Consider the following 25,449-nt stretch of genomic DNA (forward strand, 5'->3'; position numbering starts at 1 on the left):
AGTGAGTGGTTGAGTGAGCGAATGGATGGATGAGTGAGTGGATGAGTGAGCAAATGGATGGATGAGTGAGTGGACGAGTGAGCAAATGGATGGATGAGTGAGTGGACGAGTGAGCAAATGGATGGATGAGTGAGTGGTTGAGTGAGCGAATGGATGGATGAGTGAGTGGACGAGTGAGCAAATGGATGGATGAGTGAGTGGACGAGTGAGCAAATGGATGGATGAGTGAGTGGACGAGTGAGCAAATGGATGGATGAGTGAGTGGACGAGTGAGCAAATGGATGGATGAGTGAGTGGACGAGTGAGCAAATGGATGGATGAGTGAGTGGACGAGTGAGCAAATGGATGGATGAGTGAGTGGACGAGTGAGCAAATGGATGGATGAGTGAGTGGACGAGTGAGCGAATGGATGGATGAGTGAGTGGACGAGTGAGCGAATGGATGGATGAGTGAGTGGACGAGTGAGCGAATGGATGGATGAGTGAGTGGATGAGTGAGCGAATGGATGGATGAGTGAGCAAGTGAATGAATCAGTGAGTGAACGAATGAATGAGTGAACCAGCCCACAGGGCGGTCCTGAGGGGTGACTGAGAAGATGCCAAAGCCCCATCATGTGTTATGTACCCATGAGATTCGTGAACTTGACGTGTTCTCCTTTTTGACTGTGGAGGCTCTGGGGGGTGCTGAGAGCTGCCCTTTTCTTGGTGCCTGTTACCCCCACACAGGGATGTGCACTTGGTAAACCTCCCCTCCCCTCCCCTCCCCTGCCCTCCCCTCCCTCCCCTCCCCTCCCCTGCCCTCCCCTCTCCTCCCCTCCCCTGCCCTCCCCTCCCCTCCCCTCCCTCCCCTCCCCTCCTCTGCCCTCCCCTCCCCTCCTCTGCCCTCCCTTCCCCTCCCCTGCCCTGCCCTCCCCTCCCCTCCCCTCCCCTTGGTGCAGATCAGAACCTCACCTCCTCCCCTCTCCACCCATCTGCCCCCCACAAAGTGCCCCGTTTAGAGATGTCAGTAAACAGGTGTCTGAAAGTGAGGATTTCCATCTAAGATGAAAGTTGCAGTTCTCACAAGTTAATAGAAGAATCAGACGAAGCTTATTTTCTTGCTGGGTGGACTCAGGTAAAACTGAGCTCCTAAATACCCAGGATTTATGGAATTTGTTGCTAATATTAAAGAGATTTACATTTCTGTGCAGGTTTAATCTGATCACTGCAGGTTTAATTTGATCACTGCAAAATGTTCAGAATACATTGCTGTTTCAAGGACAACTTGATTATGTGGGTAAAAATTAGACCTTTATTTGTAGAAGCCTTTAGACTTTGGGTGCCAATCTATTTAACTCATTCTCTGCAGTTCCTTCAGCCGCCCCTGAAAATGTGTCAGCCGAGGCCGTCAGCTCCACCCAGATTTTACTGACGTGGGCTTCGGTGCCCGAACAGGACCAGAATGGGCTCATATTGGGCTACAAGGTATGTGCTCAGGTGACCTTCCTCTGCTCACGCTGTGAAGGTGCTGTCACCCGTCTCCCCAAACCCGTGAGCTCATGTTTTCCTGCCGATCTCCAGCTCTGGCCTGTTTCCTGATTCCACATCGCTTGTCTCATCTACCTTCATCACGGCCTGGAGATGAGGCATCAGTGTACCGTCTTCATGTGGGCCAAGACAAGGCACTAAAAGCTCCGAGCCTGTTTCCTCACTTGTAAAGTGGGAGGAATGATGGTAGCTCCCTCCCAGGGTTGGTGTGAGAAGTGGCTTATTCTGTAAAATGCTAAGGACGTATCATTAGATCCCTGCACGTGTGTCTGCACGTGTGTCATCAGCGGTGAGGGTTCTCTGGAAGACGTTTCTGGGTTTAGCCTTGTGTGTGTTTACCCAGACCCTTAAAAACCTACTCTGTTTTTGTTCTGTCCCCTCCCCCAAGAAGCAGGACAGATCTTCCTGGATTTGGCAACAAGGCCACGCTTGTCTCATGCGCTGCTGCCTTCTCCTCCCTGCTTTCCATCATTTAGATCCTATTCTCCGTTTCCCCCACCTGTTCTCATGCCCTCCCCCAACCCCGGCATTCTGATGGCTCCCTTCTGGCCCCTTTAGACATGGCGATCCCACTGAGTGGGTTCAGTGACCAGCACTCCACACCCCCTACCTGGACCCTGGAGAAAAGCGCTCACCAAGCCCTTTTCAAAGTCCTCCCTGATGACCCCCTCTTTTACGGCCTTCTGGTCCCTGATCTTAGGGACCAGTTCCGAGAGGGTGAGCTTAGGGAATAAGGAGGAACAGGCGGGCCGTGGAGGGGGCATCTCAGGGTGCCGTGTCTGCGGCGTGGGCAGTAAATAGCCCAGGGGCGGGGCCTCGGGTTCAGGGGGAGAGCACAGGTCTCCTGAGGCAGGAGCCTAATCTCCCAGTAAGCCGGGCAAGCGAGTGGCTGCTGGCTGCTTGTACAGGAAGCAGAATGTCTCCGTGTTCCTAGCGAGCCCTGGTTCTAGTGGCTGCCGTTGGGCACCTGAAACCCTGTGAATCACAGCGGGGCGTCTGGCTCTCCCAGTCCGGCCGTGGCTGGGGCACAGCTCCAGCTGCCTTCCAGTCTGGAGTCCGGTTGCTTCATCTCCATCTTTCCCCCACAATGCCAGCGGATAGGAATTAGATCCCTAAGCCCTCAACACAGCTGCCCAGGGGGAGGACCCTCAGTTGCCTGGTCCTTGCCACGTGGTCCTGAGACCCAGGCCCGCCGAGGCCCCTCCTTGCACACCGTCCTCCTGACCGCCCCCCTTGTGTGTCACGCTCAGATCCTGTTCCGCGCCAGAGAGCTGGATCCTGAGCCCAGGGGTCACGTGGTCCGAGGGAACCACACGCAGTCCGCGCTCCTGGCGGGTCTGGGCAAGTTCGTGCTGTACGAGCTCCAGGTGCTGGCCTTCACCCGCATCGGGAACGGGGTCCCCAGCTCGCCCCCCATCCTGGAGCGGACCAAAGATGACGGTACGTCGACGGCTGCGCCTTTGCCCATCTCCCAGGTTTGCTGTCGCCATCCAAACCCTTTGGATGGTTGTCATTTTTAACTTAGTTTTCAAAACACTCTTTTTTCTTCGTCTCAGCACAGGAAAACAAAACAAAGTTGTTTTCTGGTCGCTGAGCGCTTCTATGGCCAGTTTCAGCCGGAGTGAATGTTCACAGCCTAATTATCAGCCTGAGCACAATTTCATTGTAGCTCTGCTGTAGGCAGTACAGTAAAGTCCGGGCAGGCTGGGCCAGGAAAAACCTAAGGCCTGGTGGTGTTGGCACAAACCTGGCTGAAAAACCCCACTGCAGACCCCATGCCTCGATTCTAGATTCTCTGGGCTTCCCGCTCTCGTTTGCATAGTAAGGGATCATTAGAGGCCCCACAGAGTGCGGTGTGGGATGGGCTCCCAGGATACCTGGGGTTCGCAGCCGCAGTAACAAGTACACCTTGACGGCATTGTCTAAATCATCAGGAAATACGTTTCTCCACTTTGCAGATGTCAAACACTTAAAGGTTAGCTCCTTTACATGATCTTCGTTAAATAGACTGTGATGAATATTCTGGGGGAAAATGCCAATCTCCCCCCAAAAAAACCCAGGCTCAGAAGCAGCTGACAGAAGTGAAACACCCATAGATTTTCTTAAGCATCTTTACTGAAGTAATTAAATCAACCCCCCAACGCACTCTGACCGCTGAGTTGACAACATTCTCTCCGTGTTCCTGGGGGACACCCGTAGCTGGGCCTCCCCTGGGTCAGAAGAAGGGGTGCCTTGAACCTGGTCCTTCCCTGGGAGCTGGTCTCAGGGCGGCTGGGGTCTGAGAAGGGACCCTGTGACCTCAAGGTCATGTCTTTGCAAAACTATGTAGTCTGTCGAGGGCCACACACATAAAAAGTAACAGGGACTTTTAGTAACTGTTCCTCAGACTCGGGCAGTTATCATGGTTTCTTCCCAAAGTATAGGCTGGGGCATCATGGACTGATTTCTCTTTTTCTCTCACAATCCCGATATAAACGTGTTTCTCCTTCCCCTCATTTCATTGTGATACAAATGATCAGCCTGGGGGACAGCGAGGGGGCAGAAACCACAGAAGACAGACGTCAGAGTTCCCCATTCGTGAATTGGTCCCAGTGTGTGAGCCCGTGGCCTCCTTCTTTCATTTATTTTACCCGAACACAGGGGTCATAACACGTGTTTATAATTTAAAATACTGTTCTCAACTTAATAGCTCGAGGCGGAATTCAACAGCCCTGCAATGACTGTAACGCACGTCATTTTACTTTTGTATTGATTGCTGCATGCTCATTGCCTCTTCCCTGGGAACCAGTCAGTTCTTAAGTTCCAACGAGAAGTTCCCATGCTGGCCACACACTTACTCGCCTCTCCATTTAAGTAAATATATTTTACGATGGCCGTGACCCTATTATTCAATGGTGCCGGGATACATAGCTGGTTTTTGAACTACTGGTGCATCAGACCACACAGAAGCACTATTACGTGTGTTTGTGGACACCAACTCTTAATTCTCTGGGACAATGCAGGAGAGGGGTCGTGTGCCTAAGAGAAAAATCATTGGTTATAGCCATGTTACTTGGTCAATAATTGTAACCTCCATTTGGAGGTGGGAGGGACCTTCGGCCACCTTATTTATCTGACACCTGCTTGGTGGATGTCCAGCCCAGGAGAGGAATCAGCTCCGATTGGTGAAATCTCTCCTGTGACTTGACGTACCCTCTACGATGCTGTTTAGCGACCGGGCAGCTAGCCTTAGGTGACACGCTCACAGGACTCGCAGCATAGCTCATGAGCACTGCTTACGCTGCTTGGAAAGCAGATGAGCTGGATTCAAAATGAGGCGTTTCCTCAGAATCGTTAGGGAGACACACAGAGATTCCAAAAGTCACTCTCCCAGAACTTAGAGGAATTCACCCATGAATGGTGTCATCAGCAGTCATGCCTGTCCTCGGCCAGCCCACAGAATCCTCCCCCATGAGGCCCCGTCGTGTTCCCACATGACATCCCAGCTGTGCCTGGATCACCGGTCTTTTTTTCCCTTCAGCCCCAGGCCCACCCGTGAGGCTTGTGTTCCCAGAGGTGAGACTCACGTCTGTGCGGATCGTGTGGCAGCCTCCGGAGGAGCCCAACGGCGTTATTCTGGGTAAGGGAGCGGCAGTGACTAAAGGGATCACAGCTTAGAGAGAGAGAACAAATAGATCGATTTCGTCTATTTTTATTAGATGTCTAAGAGGTTAAAGAAAAAAATCCTGTCTACAGCAGCCTGGCATCTTCTGAACGGAGAGACAGCAGCCCTCTAACTGTGTCCTGCGCTAAGGTTTCTTTGCAGAATGAAATTTACATTTTGTTAGCCCAGAATTTCATGTTCGTTCGTGGTTCGTGGCAGTACCATCTGCAGTTGACCTTCCGTCCGCTCTGAAATAACCCAGCTATTTTGATGTGTGTTTGGAAAACCACGGGCTTGTTTTTAATGGAAGATTCACTCCCGGGCTTTGCTCCGAAGTCCCAGAAACGTCTGTCTTCTGCTGCAGGGCCTGCACCTAACCCTTTGAGGAAGTTTCCCGAGTGAACTGCATGCTTAGGTCTCAGGGAAATGGTTTACTCTGAACTTTTCATTCAGAGCGCCAGCTCTGATAACTTTGATGAAAAGCCTTAATTTGTCCTAGTTTCCCAAAGGCAGCAAATTTTATTTTAAAAAATCATCAGTCCCTTTATTTGTTCACCCTTTCACCAGGACAAATTAAGGGCCTCGGATATGCCAGGGCTCTTGCTCAGAGTGGTAGGTAAGGAGTGAATAAGATGCAGGTGGGCCGTCCTCGCGGGGTAGACACCAGCGACACTACCACGTGGTCGCGATGCAGTAGGGGTTCCAGGAAACGCCCTGCAAGCCGCGCCTCCTGGGCCAGGGGGCTCAGTGGGTGGAAGGCATGGTCGGGCTTTATCTTGAGGATGAGTCATAGCAAACCACAACTTGGGTCCGCTAGCCCGCGCCCACCCAATCTACTGACATTGGGTTGCGGTGAAGGAAAGCGCGACCTTCATTGCAGGGCAACAAGCAAGGCGTCCAGGGCAGCTGGTGCTCAAAACACCCCAACTCCCCAAAGCGTTTCAGCAAAGCATTGTTAAAGGCCAGGCGACGGAGGGGGGTCGCGGGGTGTGTGATCGGCTCACGCGCAGCTCTCTGAGTGGTTGATGGTGAGGTCACAGGGCAGTGTCACAGGGGTTCCCGTGATCAATCCTCAGCCTCCAGCAGGTCTGGGGGCTACGTTACGTGCTCAGGGTCATCGAGTAGTTAACGTCTTCCACGTGGTGGAGGTTTTAGCATCTGTAAAACAACTCGGGGTAAGCGCATCAGATACTGTTATCTGGGTACCTCAGAGAGGAGCTGCAGCAGAGGGTACGGGGAGGGTCCATCCTGGGAAGGCCCCGTAGGATCCCGCTCAGTTGCATAAGTGGTTTCCAAATCCTTGAACAGAGTGCTGCCTTTTGCCTGTGGGAGCACAGACCTCCCGGAGGGAGACGCGGGCTGGGCCGGGCTGTGAACCGCTGGGAAGGCCGTGCTTCGCGTGCAGGAGGGGCCAGAGGCCCAGACCTTGCAAAGTGGGCCTTTAAAGGCCAGGCACGAGGCCCGGCGTACGCACCCGACATAGGCCAGCCCTGAGATGCAGTGTTAACTTCCTGCCCACCCACGGCAGACCCCGCGTACGCCTGCTTGTGTACCGGGGATTGACAGTAGGACCACAAACACGGCTTACAAACAGCAGTAAAATGCACCATTTAGACCTGCTTTTGAGCTGAGGATTATAAGATTTGGTTTAGAAAAGGGTTTCACTTCATTTTTTTTAAAAAATTTGCAAATCTGTGCTGAGGACCATTGGGAGTCACCCAAGGACCTTGAGCAGCGAAGTGACATGATCGGATATGTCTTTTGGATGATATCTGGCAGCCGTGAAAAGGGTGAACAGAAAGGCAGATATTTATTGAGTTCCGGCTTCATTAAGACGGCGCCTGGGGCTCCCGAGTCATCTGCACAGCAGGCCAGGGGCCCTTCGGCTCCACTCTTTCCTTCCGCAGTTCCTGCAGCCACTTTGCTGTGACGACAGTGTTTCTGAACTAGGTGACCTCTGGAACTGCAGGTTCTTGCTGTTAAAATCACGATAAACAGCCGGAGAAGGCTCTGTTGCAGTGTGCATTTCGGCTCCCGCCAGCTGGGGGACCAGTGCAGGCCGGTCTCAGGCCCTGGGGCGGGAGTGCTCTGCGGAGCCGCTACTCGCCGGCTTTCCTGGAGCCCGCGCGCCGGCAGGGCCTGCCCCCGGCTCAACGCCCAGCCTGCAGCCTTCCCTGGAGCAAGCAGGGCGAGCCGCCTGTTTACCCAGGGGATGCCCCAGCACGCTGTGGAGCAGGAAGCATTTTCAGAGCACAAGATGTGAAATTCCACCTGTCACTTCCAGCCCTAGGAGCCTTCCAGAGCGGGGTTCTCTGTGAGGAGCGGGGGCCCCGGCTGCTGGGGAAGGAGGCCCTGCTGCCCCAGGCCCCCGCCACTGCCTCTGCTGACACCCCGGCTCGTCCCGATTCTGGGATCATCTCTGGGCTCTCCACAGCTTTCCTGGGCCGATAAGAATTAGTTCTGACAGCAGGGCTCCACGGGGATGTGCAGAAGGAAAGTGTGCCCTTCACGTGGGATTCCCTCTTCGCACAGACAGCCGTGTGCTCTGGTTTTGTTGCTGTGGCTTTGAAGTGCTCATCCGAGGGCTTCCCTGCCGACACGGCGAGGTTCCGGCCCCAACCAGCTCTGAGCCGTGGTACCCGCCTGGCTCTTTGCCAGGAGACACCCCCTTCCCCGGGCCGCTGCTCTTCCTCTGACAGTCACATCAGGTGGCATCTCTGCCTGCGGCCTACCCCCTCGCCCATCCCGACCTGGGCTGGGCTCTTCTCCTCTTTGCTCCCAAAGCACCTGCGCTCACAGTCACAGCACGAATCCTCCGTCCACAGGAGACCGGCGGCTCACTTTAGAATCGTGTCACCTACTTTTAAGGGTGTCTTCAACATCAGTTTTTCTGACCATAAAAGCACGTGTACAATGCAGATAATTTCGATAGCGTTTCACATTCATCCAGTTTAGAACCACAGAAAGTCTGGCGATCCCCAGCAGAGGGGAGGGTTTGGGGACGCAGCGTCACACACTCTTGTTGGGAGCGTGACCTGGCACAGATGCGGTGGGGCGATCCGGGCATGGGTGCACCCCGTACCCCAGCTGCTCCCCCTCCGGGTCTTAACCCTGGAGAAATCCTCACGCCTGTTCACAGGAAGAAACGCACAAGGAGATCCACTGCAGAGCTGCTTTAAAGAACAGAAAATTTTAAAAAAGAAGGAACTGGAAACAATCCAAATGTCCATCAATAAGGCAATGAAAAGGTAAATTGCAGGCTATTCATTACAGCAGAAATCACGGTAGCAATTAAAGTAATGAACAAGACCTACATGTGTCAACATGAATAAGTCTCACAAACATCTGTTGAGTGAAGAAAAGCAAATTGCAGAAGAACATATCCAGCTTAAGAATGTCTCTGTACATTTGAGCACCCCACAGACATTACCATGTATCATTTATGGCTACACGTATATAGTAAAAGTGTAAAAACTTGGCAGGAATTTGCAGTAAGTTGAGAATAGGGGTTACCTTTGAGGAAGAGGATCCAATAAGACCACCAGAAAAGCTTCAACTTTTTTCTGTCATATTTTCTCTCTTATAAAAACAAAAACAAAACATAAAAATTTGGCAAAATCTCAAGATTTGTTCAGTGTGTGATGAATACATGGGTGTGTGATCTATATTATTCCAAGTATTTTTCTGCATGTTTGAAATACTTTATAATTTAAAAAGGACAACTATAAAATAAAAATAACATATTCACTATAAAATTCTTAAATAAAATTCACAAAAGTAACAAGAAGAAAATGGAAGTCACCCACAATTCCACCACCTAAAAATAATGTCAACTTCTTTTCTCCCAGTCATTTTCTAGTATTTGAACTATAAAATAGTTCATACTTACAAAGGAATCTCTTCATGCTAGTGTATTTATGTTATAGTGAATAATAAAAAGACGCAGATGTCCCTGCCCCCAGTTGAAGACGTAGAACACCACCAGTACCGTTGAAACCCCAACAAGAGGTAGACACGCCCCTGAATTTTGTGTTTGTCATTGCTTTCTTTTCCTTTATGATTGTACTAGTGTTATGTTGAAGCCCAAACAACTTAATATTAGCATTGCACGCTATACACTTTGTATAAGTTCCCGTTACATATTTTTCTGTGACTTGCTTTTTCTTTCCACCTTGTGAATCTTGGCTTGTCTCTGTGGCGGCATCAACGTGCTCCCTGGTGGTCCAATCCTGCGTACAGCAGGTCACGCCTCCGTTCTCTGACGTGGACATTCGGAGGCTCCCCTCCTGGTGCACCTGTGCCCACCTAGGCACAGCCTCGTTGGGTCATAGAATCTGCACATTTTCCACTTTACACAGTGACGCCAGACTGTTTTCCTAAGTGGTAACCCCAGTTTACACTCCCATCAGCAGGCACGTGGGTCCCCATCGCTTGATACACCTTTGCCAACACTGGGTAGACTCAGACTTTAATTTTTTGTGCCATCCTGGAAGGCTCAGTGGTGTCTCCTTGTGGTTTTATGCTGGATTTCCCCGACAGCAGATGAGCTGGGCCTTCCTTGTTCATTTATCCCTGGGCTGCCCTGGGCATCTTAACATCTCTGAAATGCTGTTCCCATTTCCTCTCCAATCCGTATCATGTCTCCTTCCCTCTTGCCAGTTCAACGGTGCACTTAGAAGGTTTCCTTTACTTAATATCATGTTTATTATTTGTTTTCCTTTCTATTATGGTTTATTACAGGATATTGAATATAGTTTCCTGTGCTGTACAATAGGACCTTGTTGTTCATCCACTCTATATGTGATAGTTTACTCATATTTATTATTTTTAAATGCCTTGACAGGAAGGCTTTTCATCTGAGACTACCATCCTTAGAGATAAATGTTTGTAGCATTTCTGGTGATTTCCTCAGGATATAGTCCTAGAAGTAGAATAACTCAGAGCAGGTGTTAGGACATTTTTAAGGATCTTCACACACATTTCAAATTTTCAGAAACACTGTGTTAATTAGCCCATGTCACCCCACCCTCACCAGCACTGGGTGTTAACTTGGCCAGTTTGATAGGTAAAGTATACTGTTTATATTTTGAGGGGATATTTTCAAAGTTTCTTGGCCACAAGTATTTTTCTTCCTCTTGGGAATTTCCAGTTTATGTCCTGTATTAGTTTGCTAGGACTGCATGAAGTACCACAAAGTGGGCGGTGTAAACAACAGAAATTTATTTTCTGTCACTTCTGGAGGCCGGAAATCCAAGATCCAGGTGTTGGTAGGGTTGGTTCCTCCTGAGGCCTGCTTCCTTGGCATGTAGACGGCCGTCTTCTCCCTGTGTCCTCACATGGTCTGCCCTCTGCGTGTGTCTGTGTCCTGACCTCCTTTCCCTAACACCAGTCCTATTGGATTAGGGCCCACCCACATGACCTCACGTTACCTTAATCACCTCTGTAAAGACCCCAGTTCCACATACAATCACATTCTCAGGTGCTCATGGTTAGAACTTTAACATATGAATCTGGGGAGGGGACACAGTTTGGCCCATAACATGTCCTTTGACCATTGTTTCTTGAGGATTCACCCTTTCCTTGTTGATTTTCACATACTCTTTACACACTGGCAGCAACATAAAGACCCAGTGACTGAGCGGCCTGGCCCTGAGGTCGCATCTGGGCTGGAGACCTGGCTCTGGGGTCAGGACCTGCAGTTCAGTAAATATTAGCCCATATGATCACTAAGAATATTAAGTGTCACATCTGTTGCCAAAGTTTTCCCTCTTAGTTTCGGTTATAGTGCTTTTCACATAAACTTTAAAAGCTCACGTCATCGAATCTGTTTGGCTTTTTCCTGGTGGGTCGAGCGGTCGCTCTCACATGCAGACAGGCCTCCTCTACTGGGGTTCAGAGCGCACCAGGGTCCCTCCGTTCTTTGCTCTCAAGTGACAGTCCTCGGGAGTTCCCTGGTGGTGCAGTGGTTAAGAATCCACCTGCCAATGCAGGGGACACGGGTTCGAGCCCTGGTCCGGGAAGATCCCACATGCCGTGGAGTGACTAAACCCGTGTACCACAAATACTGAGCCTGCGCTCTAGAGCCCACAAGCACAACTACTGAACCCACGTGCCACAACTACTGAGCCTGTGAGCCGCAACTACTGAACCCATGTGCCACAACTACTGAAGCCTGCACGCCTAGATCCCGTGCTCCCCAACAAGAGAAGCCACCGCAATGAGAAGCCCGCGCACCACAACGAAGAGTAGCCCCCGCTCACCGCAACTACAGGAAGCCCACGCGGCAACAAGGAGCCAACGCAGCCAAAGATTAATTAATTAATTATTTTAAAAAGTGACGGCCCTCCCCTCTCCTCCCCACCCCGGACTCGCAGTGACATGGCCTGAAGCCCCACCACGGGCACTGGCCGGGCGTCGCGTCCGCGGGGACGTCAGGGCAGGTGTGGCACGATGGAGGGTCGCGCGCGGCCCAGCCTCTTCGGGCTGCAGCGGGCGAGACGCAGAGGCAGGAACCAGGCCCGGAACCGCTCGTCTCTCAGGACGCGGCCCCACGTACACAGCCCGGAGCAGCGGGCCTCGTCCTCCCGTGGACCCCCAGGCAGGCACGGTCTGCACGACTTCCCGGCAGGACCACGGGCTGCCCCCTTTGAGCCTCCCCTGTGTTTTAAACCCTGCGTGGCGGACAGGCTGGGTGGAGGGGGCAACGCCGCAGCCACGTGGCCGGGCGCCGACCTCGGCGAGTGAATTCACACCAGTCACTTAGTCTCCGTGTGCCTGGGCTTCCCCACCCTCAAGGGGGGCGGCGTGTACCTCCCTGATAGGGCCAGTACACAGTGCACAGAGAAGCCAGAACAGGGCCCGCCTCCCAGCAAGTGCCTGGCCAGCGCCAGCTGGAACGCTGTGGCCGTTCGGCGTCTCACCCCGTCTCTCGGACCGGGGAGTGTTCTGCATCGCTGTGTATTTACACTCGGTACTTACTCCACACCCACCAAGGGTGTGTGGCACGGCTTTGCTCTCCGCCACCCTGGCGGCTGGAACGGAGGGTTTATGCTGGAAGGCAGCATGGGGCCGGGTTACAGGACGCCCCCGAGGCACTGAGAAGTTTGGGTGTGGATCTGTAGTCCCTGGGGGTCACTGAAAAATCACAAAACTCCAGGTAAGGAGGGGGTCGTACTTTAATCCTTTGACGGTCCCAACTGTGGCCAAACAGAGGCTAAATGAAACAGTGCTCCGCGTCCCTCCAAAGCGGGAGACATCACACGTGAGCCTGCGTGGCTGTAACGGCGTTGAGTGGTCATTGTAACGAACGCTGTCTTGGGTAACCTGTCACCTGGATATCATTACAGCCGGCGCACTAAATGGCAGATGCTGTAGGAAAGACGGGAAAACAATTTCTAAAGATTCAGACTGGTGTCCACAGGGGACAAAGGAAAACATCTTTCTTCGAGACTCACTTTGCATCCAGGGGCCTTGAATCAGTGTTCCCGCTCCGGCGGCGTGGCCTTCTGAGTACATAACCACCTCTGCAGCGAGTGCTTTTGTAATCTATACCAAAGCGTGTTCTTGCATTTCCAAAAGAGATTAACAGCGTGAAACACTGGAGGCGCCTAGAAGGAAAAACACTTGCTTATTTGTGTCAGTATTTTACCCGGGAGAGCTGGCGGCATTTAGAGCCTTGCTTTGGGGGGCGTGGTGGGAGCCACCTGAGAGCGGCCATCCCTCCCCCACTTGCCAGCTGCCCCACAGTCCCTCAAATGCTGTTACGCTCAAGTGATGCACGTGCTCTTCAAACCCACGGGGGTCCGCCCTGCCAGACACGCCAGACCCTCCCCCTCCGCCCGGTTAGAAGTCAGCTTGCCCACGAGGGCTGCACCTTGACCTTCAGCTTATCACATGAGGGTGAGCGAGAACTCTGCTGGGAATTAGGGGCTCGACAGTACGATCCGAGTTCGCAAATGCATCGTTTCCTCCACTGTTGGCATCTGTCTGCCCCCAGCCCTGAAACGGATAAGCCATAAAACCAGCGAGCCGGGTGGCATCTGGGCTAGGCTGACGCTTGCCCGCAGGGAGACTCAGCTGCTGTGGGTTCTGCGAACCAGGAATGGGCGCTGGTGGGGCTGTCACCAGCCACACCCCGCAACAGTGCCTGCAGAGGGGCCGGCAGCACCGGACCCCACTCGTGGCCTTGGCCTCGAGGCCCCGGGGATGGTCACCGCACAGGCGACTCTCAGATTGACGCCTTTTGTTTGCCCAGGAAGCATCCAGTCTTTATAAAAGCCTGCCACCACCTAAAATGTCTACACGATTCTCTCAAAATAATTCTGGGGCCCTTCGACAGCCAGCTCATTGAACTGAGGCAGCCGAGACCACCGCCGGCCCCCGCCAAGGCCTCCCGTCCTCCGCGGCGTCTCTCAGACTCTCCTGCTTGCGCCTCCCCAGAGGGCGGCCCGGAACCTGCCTCCTGCTTGGAGCCTCGTCCTCTCTGGGTCCTGATTTTCTAGACGAGCCACGTTTCCTCATCTCCCGGGCACTTCCGAGCTGCTAAGCCTTCTCTTGCCCACGGTTTTCATCTTCGCCTTGGGGCCCCGCGGCTCGTACGTGGCCTTGCTTCTCCGAATGCCTGTGTCACCACGACTCACCGTGACCTTCACCAGCGGGCTGCTCTGGGCGCCTCTCCTCCCGCCGTGGGTCCCTCTCCCTGTTCCTTCCTCACGTGGCCGCGGCCTCTGACCTCACGTCGCTGACATTCAGCTCGTGTTTCTGTGCTTCCTGGACCCAGAATCACATAACGAGCCTTGTCCCCCAAATGCCCTCATCCCTCTGCTCTCCCCTCCTTGCTCCTGACCTGCGAGCCAGCGCTCGGCTGTTCCTCTTGGCCGTTTCTGTGTAGAAGCCTCTCCTCCGTTGTTCATCACGTCCGTGTCAAGGTGAGGTGCGGGTATTCATCTCTATCGACACACCACAGAACGGGGACAGCAGGGATATTGTCTCTCTTTTAGGGCAAATAACAGGAAGATACAAGTATATCCCTCGGGCCGAGGAATTTTCTCCCAGTGGCTCCAAGTGGGACCCGGATCAGGTAGAACAGCCCAGATTTCATGCGGTTCTCTGGGTAGACTGGAGCCCTCGGGGCTCAGGCAGAAATACCCATCGAATGGGAAGCATCCCGTGTGGGGCAGAGCCCCAGCCTCTCTACCCCTGCCACCCTGCTATGCAGCTCGGTGCTCATCTCCCGGCAGCTTGGCCACGGTGACCCACAGCAGGCCTGTGGACCGGACATGCAGGGCAGCCGTCCTTTGTGTCACTGTGCTGTCCCGCTGCACACTTTACTGTCCTCGTGTCCTGGCTTTACAGCCGGCACAGCGCCCTGGCTGCGGCCGGGCCGAAGGCTGGTCTCTGCAGCCGTGGGTGAGCCCGCCCGCTCCTCGCCGCCTGTCTGTCCCCCGCTCAGACGTGGCGGCTTTGGCTCCAGGCCTTGCCGCGGGGGACCTGACCCGCCCCTCGCCTGAGCCCCTCCCTGCACAGGCACCCTAAGGCTCTTCCAGGCACCCCATTTCTTCGGCTGCTTTCTGAAACAACGCGTCCCCTCCAGAAGGGACGTCGCCCACGGGGGTTCGTGCTGGAGTCCAGCCTCTGGCCGGGCGACGTGCTTCTTGCTGCGTCTGAATGCTCTCTGATTTCTCCCGCTCTTCCACAGTCACCTTGAAAATATCCTGTTGGGTGGCCAAGTTGTTTTCTATTTTGTCCCCCTTTCCTTGACATCATCAGGATCCTATCATTTTAGAGCAGGAGGGAGCTCTGTCCTGTTTACTGGATGCCCTGCGCCCCCGTCCTCGGGTGTGACATGGAGACGCTGTCATGTGCCCCATGGACCGTGGACCATAGACCACTGCGAGGTCTGCACGTGGCAGGGGTGACCCGCCTGGAGTACAGGGGCCCTGATGAGCGGGGGCTGATGTTTTTCTTTATTCTTAGCTAGAAACAAAAAGTCGAGAGTTGACACTTGCCCGAGGTGAGAAAAGCTAGGCTGGGTTAGGACCCGGGTCTCCTGACGACATCCTGCTACGTGGTCAGGGGCTTCTGAGAGACAGACAGACAGACAGGCAAGAGACCATCTAGAAGCATTACAACACGCCATCCAGTGCCAGGATGGCGAGGAGGCCGGCAAGAGAAAGGACAAGGAGTGAGCGAGGGACCATGGGAAGGCACCGCCCAGGTGGAGGCGAGGTCGAGGGTCACCCTAGGGTCGTGCTCTGGGGACGGGGGAGGGCAGAGGTGGAGCCTTTGCTGGAGAGCAGACCTGAGCCAGCCCAGGAAGGGCAGGGGAGGGGAGGACCTTCAGGGAGACCGGTTCCCATTTCGCTCCCAAAGCCCAGCTCACAAAGATACGCCTTTGAACAAAACCTGAGTTTCATCCCAGGATTTTTAACTCCAGTGGCAGATAATCCGAGAAGAGCTGAACCCTCACAAAGAATAGAGGGTAAAGAAGGCACATGTGTAATCATGCCCTGTTCCTAGAAGTGTATACATCCTCATTAGTTCAGGCTAACTAGGTGAAAGGTGATTTGAATTAATGAGGAGTCTTAATGACACACACATGACTCTCCGAAATACGAAGGGACAAGTTAAGGGACCGAACGCTGGCTGGTGGGGTCGTGCGGGGAGCTCCCTGACGGGTGTCGGGGGCCCCCGGGACGCCGAGTGTTAACTGCACGGCAGCGGCCGCCCCGGTGTTCCCGGTGCCTGGGCGTGCTGGTCGGGTGGTTTCTGCTCGTCCCGCCGTCTCAGGTGTAGGCATGCTGTCTCACACTCTGAGAAAGAAACCTGGTCAGCTCAGTCCTACGCAGAAATTCAGTGTGTACGCAGACAGGGCCCGGGTCTCAGACATACATACATTCATCTGTTTTTAACGCAAAGTTACTTCTTTGTTCTTTGGGGAGGGTTGGTATCTCTTCATCACTAGGAGTGGTATTCGAATGGCCGTACTCACTCACCCTGGGCCACACCTCCCTCTTGAGATTTTTAAAGTATTGTGTTTGATCATCTCCTTATTGGTGGTCTGTGTCTGCCTGTGTAGTCTTTGTGCTGGATTGTAAAGTTCGTTTTGTCTGTGCAAGATACCTTTCCTTAGTTCCTTGCTTTAGTTTGGGAATGTGTGTGTGATAATGACATTGGTCAGTTGCTTTCATACGGGGCACAGACAGACTTTCCTCCAGTGGCCAGGGGGACATAGAGGTCCCCAGTCCCCTGTGAGGCTTGCTGCAGCCTCTGTGGATGAACCACGTGCCCAGGCGGACCACGCCACCCTCGGACAGAGGCTGCCTCCATGCCGTCTGATCTCCTCCTGTGCCCCTCGAAATCTGCCGATCATGGGCGTCGCTTTTCACCTGCAAATCCTGACAATATAAAAATAATAATACGACACCTAAAAGCCGGCGTAGATGTACTGAGGTCAGAGCTGGTGTAAAAACATGGATTTATATCACTCTCGTAGCAGTGGGTGAGCTTCAGAAGAGAGCTGGGGGTTAATACATCAAATAACAGAGAGATGAATGGATCTAAAGTGTAAAGGCCCAGGCCAGGGAAGAATACAAGCAATAATGTAACTAATCTGGATGGATGGTGTGAGAGACAAGGGGGAGGTGAGCGCTTCCACCACGGGTCATGGTGAGGAGCCAGCGGGTGCTGTCGAAAGCCGAGTTCATCGCATCACCTGGGACTCTCAGGGGTGAGGACCAGAAGGACCAAAACAGACACAAACTCCCCAGAGGATCGGAAGGGAAACCGACTCTGACAAAGCAAATGCCGACCGCAGAGGTGTTAACGGTGAAGCGGAAATGAACAGCAGGACCTCCAACGGGTTACAGGGAGCGGCACGTTCCCCCGGAGCCTGGAGCGCAGCCCGGGCACGTGCTCCCACATCTAGTGGCTGCCGGGGCACCGTCGTCCCTGGGAGACATGCTCTTCTCGTGGGGCAGGACACCAAGGGCCCCACTCCCTTTGCTGGGAGCCTGGGGCGGATGCTTTCGCTTCTCGGGACAGTGTGACTCGGTGGAGAGTAAAGGCTTTGGAGCCGGACGGATGCAGGGCTCAGGCCAGCTCTGCTGGTGACTTTCTGTGTGACCTCAGGCAGACTGCTTACCTCTCTGAGCTCTGCTGCTCCCTGGCAGGACCACCGGAGGCTCGGGGGGCGAGGACCGTCAGGCGTGCAGCAGGAGGGCTCTGCTGCGGTGGCCACGCTGACCACATTGCCCTCGTTCTCAGGACGCTAGGTGTCTGGGAGTCTCAGAGCTTGGGCTTGGGCTCCCGATGCACCCGAACTCCAGACGCCCCCTCCCCGAGGACCAGGCAGGGGCGAGGGAGGTGCTAGGGGGGGTCCAGGAGAAGAGCCCCTGGTCGTCGGTCAGTGGATGGGAAAGGACAGTTGTCCAGCAGGACACCCCGGGACAGCTGGCCACCACGGCTGGGAGGATGGCCATCGGAGGCAGAACAGAGCTGTAAGAGCCTGTCCAGGGTCCTGCAAACACGCTGTGACGGTGCTCACTGTGGACAGGGCTGGGCTGCCGGCCCCCATCTGCGTGGCCGTGGTAGTGACCCGCAGTGGTTAGGGGCTGAGTGCTAGAGCACACTCTGCGTCTGACACCACGGGATCGTCCTCCCGGCCCCCCACCTGGCGGGCGGGCTGAGGCTCCTTACGCAGGCGGGCAGGTGCCGGGAAGCTTGGCCACTGATGGGGCCAAAGGCGGTGTGAGTGGGAGGACCGCAGGAGCAGGGATGCCCACCCGGGGCAGGAGGCCACGGAGACGCAGGCTGCTTGAGGCCCGGAGGCCCTGTCCCGAGGGCCAGCAGCCCATCTCCACAGGGGCCGTCACACCCACGGGACGCCCTGCGAAGGCAGAGCTGGGTTCAGCGCTGCTGCCCTGGTCCCCTGAGGGTCCCTGTTGAACTGAGTGGCTTGGCTGTCATTAGCGGTGTGGAGGTCGCGGCACTGCCACTTCTGGTCTTAGCGCAGGACTCAGCGGATGGACCGCAGTTGTCTGGGAGCCCAGGAGGCTCGGGCCGGGTCTGCAAGCCCACTCTGCCTCTTCAGATGCGGGCAGAGGGGCCCCAGCAGGGCCTGGTGGGGGAGGCCTGGTCCTTAATGAAGTCCGATCAACCATGAACCCTTGATGATCAGGGGACTTTGAGAGACGGTCAGAGCTGGGGGCCTGCCCCAAGCTGATGTACTCCCTTCTGCTTCCTCTACAGTGGGGAGAGCTGTTTCAGGGGAGCCCCAGGCTCAGAGCCGCAGGGGTAGGGCTTCTGGGAGGGGCGGGAGTGCTGGGCTGGCGGGAGGAAGCGAGGTGTGCAGACAGACAGACAGACAGACGTGGTCTGAGCACAGGTGTGAGAGCCTCCGGGGCAGCCCTGGAGAAGGGCGCTCCAGGCAAGAAGACCCTTGGGGGTTGAGGGCAGGGCCCCTGGAAGGCGGGCGGGGGGCAGGGACAGAGAAAGCCCCCGCTGTCCGCGCTGCTCCCTGGGTCCTCCGGGCGCCGAGGACCGCAGGGAAGAGGAAGCTGTTTTCACATCCAGTTCCGTGAAGGAAGAAGAGGGGGCCTGGCGCCCCGAGGCCCTCCCTTCATCACTGAGCCTGGCTTCTCTCCCAAGAGCCCCAGCCTGCAGCTCAGATGCTGGCCTGGGAGAGGGAAACGGTGCAGAAACACGTGGCTCTGTAGGGTTTCCCGGGTGGCGGGACTGGGGGCTTCCCCGTGAGTGAGGGCACAGCTGACCAGCAGCCCTCGTGCCCCCCCAGGGTACCAGATCGCCTACCGCCTGGCCAGCAGCAGCCCTAACACGTTCACCACCGTGGAGGTCGGCGCCACTGTGAGGCAGTTCACGGCCACTGAGCTGGCCCCGGAGTCTGCGTATGTCTTCCGGCTGTCGGCCAAGACCAGGCAGGGCTGGGGGGAGCCGCTGGAGGCCACTGTCATCACCACCGAGAAGAGAGGTAAGACCGTGAGGCCCAATTCCCTGCCGGGCCGGGGGAGGGGAGGTCCCGCGTGCCTGGGGCGGGTGGCTGCGCGAACTGCGCGTTCTTTAAGCACCGTTGAGCCTACCTGGAGCTGGACGCACAGCGGGTCTCACGGCCCAACACTCGCCCAGGCTGGGCTCTCAGGCCTGATCCTCCCAGGTTCAAAGATAGAGAGCTCTCCCCCTCCCCCGCCCCTCCCCTTCCCCTTCCCCCTCCCCCCTCCCCCTCCCCCGCGATACCGGAGCTTCCTGCAGGTTCCCCCCACGGGAACTCAGTCAGGCCAGCGCTTTCAGTGTGCGGGGAGCAGCCAGGGCTGAGTTTCTCCCCCAGGCAGCTCAGAGCCGCAGGCCTTGTTTCTTGCCATCCTCCTTAGAGCCCATGCAGCCCCTCTGAGGGAGGGGGAAAGGGTTTTGCTCAGGGTTTGATGTGACTTAAACCAAACCCGAGTGCAAGTACTGACGTGAACTCCCTTAAGGAGGCAGCCCTGTCCCCTGCCCGCCACGTGCCCCCGCCTGCACCCTGTCCCACAGCTGGAACACCTGCACCGCCAGGGCCTGCAGGGCCTCGGTCCGCGTGGCTCAGGGAGAGGGGGCCCAGGAGAGCTTTGTCCCTTCCAGTGGGTCCGGGAGGGGCCTGAGAAGCAGGGGCAGGACTCGGGCTGCTCGGGGCGAGAAGATACCACCCGGCTGAAGTGTGTGCTTCAGCAAAGGATGCTGATTAAGTTAGATGCAAGGGCCCCTGGCAGCCCATCCCCTGGGGCCGGCAATCAATTGCTGCTTTACCTCATGCCACACCTAATCAGAATTGATACTCTTCATGATAAACAGTTAAAGAATGATTCCTCCCTCTGTGGGGCTTCTCTGTTGAAATCAATGGGGTGAGGAGACAGGGCGACAGGCGAGTGACCCCCACTCAGAAGCCAGGTCCCGGCCCCGCTCCCCGCGTCCCAGTCCCATTCCTGCAGGCACGGAGTGGCCAGTGACAGCCCCCAGGCACCCCTGCTCCACACGCCTTTACAGTTGCAGGCCCAGGTCGACTTCCAGGGAGAGGAGATCAGTGTTAAAGATGCACTCATCCCAAAATCAGAAAGCGGGAGAGAGTCCAAAGGAACCTGGAGATGCTCGGGGCGCCCAGGTGTCATTGAAGATGCCTTACATGGCGGTGCCGTCGGGGAGCATGGGTGGGTTCACCTCCTGTCTGTCTGTCTGTCTGTCTTTCTCTGCTCTGAGGATGGAACATTCCAAGAGCAAGCAGGGGTCTCCGGTCAGATCCAAGCTGGGCCCCGGCCGAAGTCAGAGACCCCCACGTCCCTGCGGAACCAGGAACAGTCTGCAGATCATCTAATCCGCGCAGCCGGCTCTCTGGGCAGCCACTGTGCCTCCCCCTGCTTATTTCACTGCGAGCCTCTCGCGTGCCCCTGACCTGTCCTCTTTTGGTTGCAGAGCGGCCGGCGCCCCCCAGGGAGCTCCTGGTGCCCCAAGCGGCAGTGGCCGCGCGCAGCCTGTGGCTCCAGTGGGTCCCGGGCAGCGACGGGGCCGCCCCCACCCGCTACTTCACGGTGCAGCTGCGCGAGCTGCCCCGGGGGCAGTGGCAGACCTACTCCTCGTCCGTCAGCCACGAGGCCACAGCCTGTGCCGTTGACAGGTACCCAGAGAGGGGCTTCCCGGGTGGCGCAGTGGTTGAGAGTCTGCCTGCCAATAATGCAGGGGACACGGGTTCGAGCCCTGGTCTGGGAGGATCCCACATGCCGCGGAGCAACTGGGCCCGTGAGCCACAACTACTGAGCATGCGCGTCTGGAGCCTGTGCTCCGCAACAAGAGGGGCCGCGATAGTGAGAGGCCCGCGCACCGCGATGAAGGGTGGCCCCCGTTTGCCGCGGCTGGAGAAGGCCCTCGCACAGAAACGAAGACCCAACACAGCCATAAATAAATAAATAAATAATAATTAAAAAAAAAAAAAAGACAGGTACCCAGAGGGCCAGGAGGACCCTCCCCCGGGGTACGGGGGCCCTGCCCGCCCCAGCCAGCTCCTGCCCACCGAGCAGGGAGTCTGTGCAGGACGCGGGGACGCGCCAGGGAAAGCCCAGGTCTCCTCCTCTAGTCGGCGCTCCCGTGCCAGGACCCGGAAGTCCTCGCGCCCTGCGTCCGCTCCCGGACGCCCACCCGGGCCGCTTCCCCGCCCGTCCTTCCGAGCAGCCGGGCACAGACGGTCTGCCCACCCCAGGCCCCGGGGACTGACGAGGCACAGGTGGACAGGCGGTGGGGCCCTGAGCCCGGGAGTGGGACTGACGCCCCCCAGTGCCCGAGAGGCAGAAGTCGGGAGGGACGGAGCGGGGGGCGGCGGGGAGGGCAGCCCAGCCTGCCACTGTCGCCGTGTCACAGGCCGCAGAGGGGCCCTTCTCTGTGCTGTCTCTGCGTCAGCAAGGTGGACAGATCCCGCCGGGGCCGCCGTTCCTTAGCGACGGCTCATGGGGCAGGAGCAGAGCCCCGCGCCCCGAGCCAGCTGTTCGGTGAACTGCTGGGCAGGGGGGAGGGGCTGCACCGCCGGCCGCAGCTGGACCCGCTGTGTCGTGATCCCACCTGGGCCTCTTCCCTTGGCCGCCCCCCTCCTACGGTGAAGGAGCCTAGGGCTGGGAGGGGTTACGTCACCCGCCAGAATCCTACAGATGGAACCGTCTAGACGGGCAGGTCTACGAAGTGGCCTCGGGCCCTGCGTCCTCACGTCCGCCCGCGTGGAAGCCCCCCGCCTGGGAGGGTGATGGCGGCAGCCCGGGGAGACACCTTGGCGTCTTCACTGTACTTCCCGCCCGGCCCCGGCGTTGCCACTTTCTGCCAGGCTCATGCTCCGCGGCTGGGGAGGGGCTACTAAGTAGTGGGTCCCACTGTCCCCCGTGGGTGCTAGAACCCTTGCCAGGACCTCCTAGGAGGACGGAGGAGGCCAGGACCATGGTTTCCTAGGCGGACCAAGGTCCCCTCATCGTTCAGAACGAGCCGCGTGCCGGGTACCGTGCCGCATTCACGTCCACCTGCTCGTAGAATCCCCACGACAGCTCCGGGCACTGCCGTCCCAGTTCCACGGGTGAGGAACAGGGTCAGAGGTCGGTTTGGTACCTTGCCTGCAGCCCTGCCCAGCCAGCAGGGAGCACGTGCGGCCCCCGGGCCCCCCGCCCTCCCCTCGCAAGGCCGCCAGTCTGCTGTCCGCTGAGCAGAGGCCGTGAGCTGCGGCATCCTCAGAGACCCCCGGAGGCGCAGCTCAGGGCTGGGCTTGGAGCGTGGCGCTGTCACTCTCTCCTACATGTGCCAGCAGCGGGGCTGAAGGAGAAGGGGACCAGCCCCCTGGTCCAAGGAGCCGGCACCGACGGGGGTGAAGCTGGTGCCCACGGCGGGTGCTGTCGGCTCCGGGCGGTGGTGGCCACTGTCACTGCCCGCCCGGGAGGCTGTGTGGCCAGCCTGCATCCTGACGGGATGACCATGAGCAGCCCGGGCGGCTCACAGGGACCTGCCGGCAGCTCTGCTTTGGCGCACGCAACGGGCGCCCCCTTTGGAGGTGACCTTCAGCGGCAGCCACAGGCCAGGAAGGAAGGCAGCTCACCACTGACAGCTGCGGCCTCCTGGGACCCCAAGTGGTGTACCTGGTCTGAGTAACTCCGTCATCCCACGATCCAAGAAGCTGTCAGCTCTGCCTGAAGATGAGGGATGGACGGTCCCCACGCACACGTTCTGCTTCCGGAAGAGCCGAGGTCACTGCCTGCTACTTAAAGGCGACATTTGTTCAGGTCCGTCTGCTGGCGAGTAGGGGTTTAGAACACTAGTGACAGTCACGGCAGCTGTAACCGCCCTCCTCGTGGTGGGAAGATGAGGCTGGAATGGCATCAGTGTGGACGCGCGCCTCCGAGACGCTCCCCACGGCGACCTGGTGGTGAAGCCTCCCGCGCCATCTTCCCTGCCGTCAACGTCATCGCCACCATCACTGCCTCAGCATCACGCAGCCCTCCGTCAGTTCCAGAGCAATTCCCACGTGTTGTCCCACAGCTCGTCCACGTGGAGAGAGAGGCCTGTGGGGTACAGACCAGACTTTTTATTATTCGGTCGTGCAGATGAGGGCGTGGGGCAGTAGACGCGTCTTAAGCAGCGAAGGGGCCTCAGCTTCTCTGAATGGGGCAGGGGATCCCTTTGTGGTTCGGACATTCCCTGGGCCTGTAGCTCAGAGCCTCACAGATGCAAACCAGCACCCAGCTAATTAACGCGGGTCCAGATGTAGTGAACAGTGTTTTTCATCTACACCCCAAGCTCTCAGCAGTCCGTCTACCCCTGAGTGGCCACGGGGCCTTGGAGGAGTGAAACACGGGGCTGGAGGAACCATCCTGGGGTTCCTCTCAGCTCCAGGTTGAAGATTTGCCTCAGTGACTGACAGCAGTGAACGGACGGCCAAGTAACAAGGCCCCCGGAGTAGTCAAAGCCTGTCCCCACGGAGCCCGCCAGCCTTACGTCAGCCGTGGGGCCCGCAAGGCACAGCTCCCCCTGCAGAGGAAGGCACTCTGGTGCGGACACACCCCCCGGGCCAGGATTCTCCTGTGCCGGGCGAGCGTGGCCAGGATGCCCAGCTTACTTCGTACAGCACACTCCAGCGCGCTGGGCGCCCCGCTTACTTAGAACGTGCCCTCGGCCGTAAATAACCCCACCTCCTCGCGTAACCATGTGAAAGAAAGAAGAGCAATAAAATCCAACTGCCTCTCCTGTCATGGAGCCTCCAACCGACCAGTGGTGTGCTTGGGACTTCGCGTTGGAAAGGAGAGGTCCATGTTTCAGGACAGACGGTTTAATTTGGTGCAGGAGAGACTGTTGTCAGTTTCCTAATGGGCCAGAACCAGGACGCATGGTTCCTCCCGTATCAGTAGGAAACGTGTCGCGGGCAGGATTCCGGGAAAGCGATGTCTTGCACACTGCCACCGTGTCATCTCCCTTCCTGCTTCATAGTCCTGACAGCTACATTCTCCTTTTTTTTTAAACATTCTTTTTACATTTTACTTCTGCCAGTTGCATGAAGTCTGCTAGTGGCCAAAGAAACATAAAACGTTTAAACAAAAGTTTAAAACAAAAAGTTTAATGATCCACATCTCGTGCCTGTACCTACCTCTGGTGAATGTGGGTCCAGGGCACTGGGAGGGGTTGGGTCTGAGGGACCTATTTCAGCATCACCGGTTTCTGGTTGATGGTTGCATCCCATAGAAATGCAGTGTGGCTGAAGAGAAGAGGTCTGAGCACAGAGCCACGTGGGCGTTCTGGATGTCCCTTTAGGACAGAGCAGTGATGGCGTGGGCTCCGGTGACGGCTGTGTGTCCAGTAACCGTGGGCCCTGCTGTTCCTCTGAACCTGCCCTCTCTGGCAGCCTTTGGGAAGACAGGAAAGAGAAAGTAACATTTATTAAGCACCTACTCTGTGACAGATTGCCAGACTTCATGAGGTGGGTTGTGTCATTTAACTTCCCCTGGAAGCGTGGGTATCGTTACCTCTGTTTTCATAGATGAACTGAGTGAGACTCAGAGAAATTAAACGGCATGCCCCAGTTAGGAGTGGCGGGGCCAGAATTTAAATTCCTGCTTGGCCAACTCCAAAGTAGAGGCTCAAGGAGGCCTGGAAGAGTGAATGAGGGCAGAACTGGGGGAAATTGGAGGGCTTGTTCCTTATTCATTTGTCAAGTAATCATGGAGTCCTGTTGTGCCCAGGGGCGAGCCCGGAGGGAGCGAGGGGCTGGGGTGGATGGGGCATTGAGGGTGTGCTCAGGGTAGAAGCTAGACCAGTAATCCAAAGGAGCAGCTCCTGCAGAGGATGGAGACCAGGAGGCGGACACGGTAACCGTGGTCACCTCTCCAGGCCGATGAGCTGGCCGCTCCCTTCACGGCCTCCGAGTCGCTCTTTGCCTGTTTTCAGGCGCCTGGCAGGGCTTCCTACTGAGAGGGTAAGTCCTGCAGCTCAGACTCCCGGGGACAGTCATCGGTCCTGTGAAGGGGAAAAGCCTGCACAGCGCAGGTCTGATGCCGGGGGCTCCGCTTCCCAGTCTCCTCGTTCCAGCCCATCTGTCACAGACCTGTCATCAGATGTCATCCAGCCATCAGCCATCCTTTACTGCTCCCCTGCTGTGCCCCCGACTCCTGGAGACCCCGGGGGTCAGGAAAGAAAGGGTGGTCTTCAAAGAGCTTGACCTTCGGCCTCAGATTCCGAAATCATTGGAGAACAGTGGAGTACTGAATATAATGTAATAAATCATAG

At 56.5% G+C, this 25,449-nt stretch overlaps 1 protein-coding gene across 9 annotated transcripts in view; it reads left to right on the forward strand.

Moving 5' to 3' along the window:
• Positions 1-25,449, forward strand: part of SDK1 (sidekick cell adhesion molecule 1) — an 838,709-nt gene that overhangs the window by 733,503 nt on the left and 79,757 nt on the right. For all 9 annotated transcript variants that reach the window (XM_057528493.1, XM_057528492.1, XM_057528494.1 and 6 more), the window contains 5 exons: positions 1,348-1,463; positions 2,777-2,966; positions 5,047-5,145; positions 18,962-19,156; positions 20,623-20,824. In XM_057528493.1, the coding sequence (XP_057384476.1) occupies positions 1,348-1,463; positions 2,777-2,966; positions 5,047-5,145; positions 18,962-19,156; positions 20,623-20,824 (802 nt within the window). The remainder of the gene's footprint in view (positions 1-1,347; positions 1,464-2,776; positions 2,967-5,046; positions 5,146-18,961; positions 19,157-20,622; positions 20,825-25,449) is intronic.

This window comes from Balaenoptera acutorostrata, chromosome 15 (genome assembly GCF_949987535.1).
Source record: "Balaenoptera acutorostrata chromosome 15, mBalAcu1.1, whole genome shotgun sequence".
Lineage (NCBI taxonomy): Eukaryota > Metazoa > Chordata > Mammalia > Artiodactyla > Balaenopteridae > Balaenoptera > Balaenoptera acutorostrata.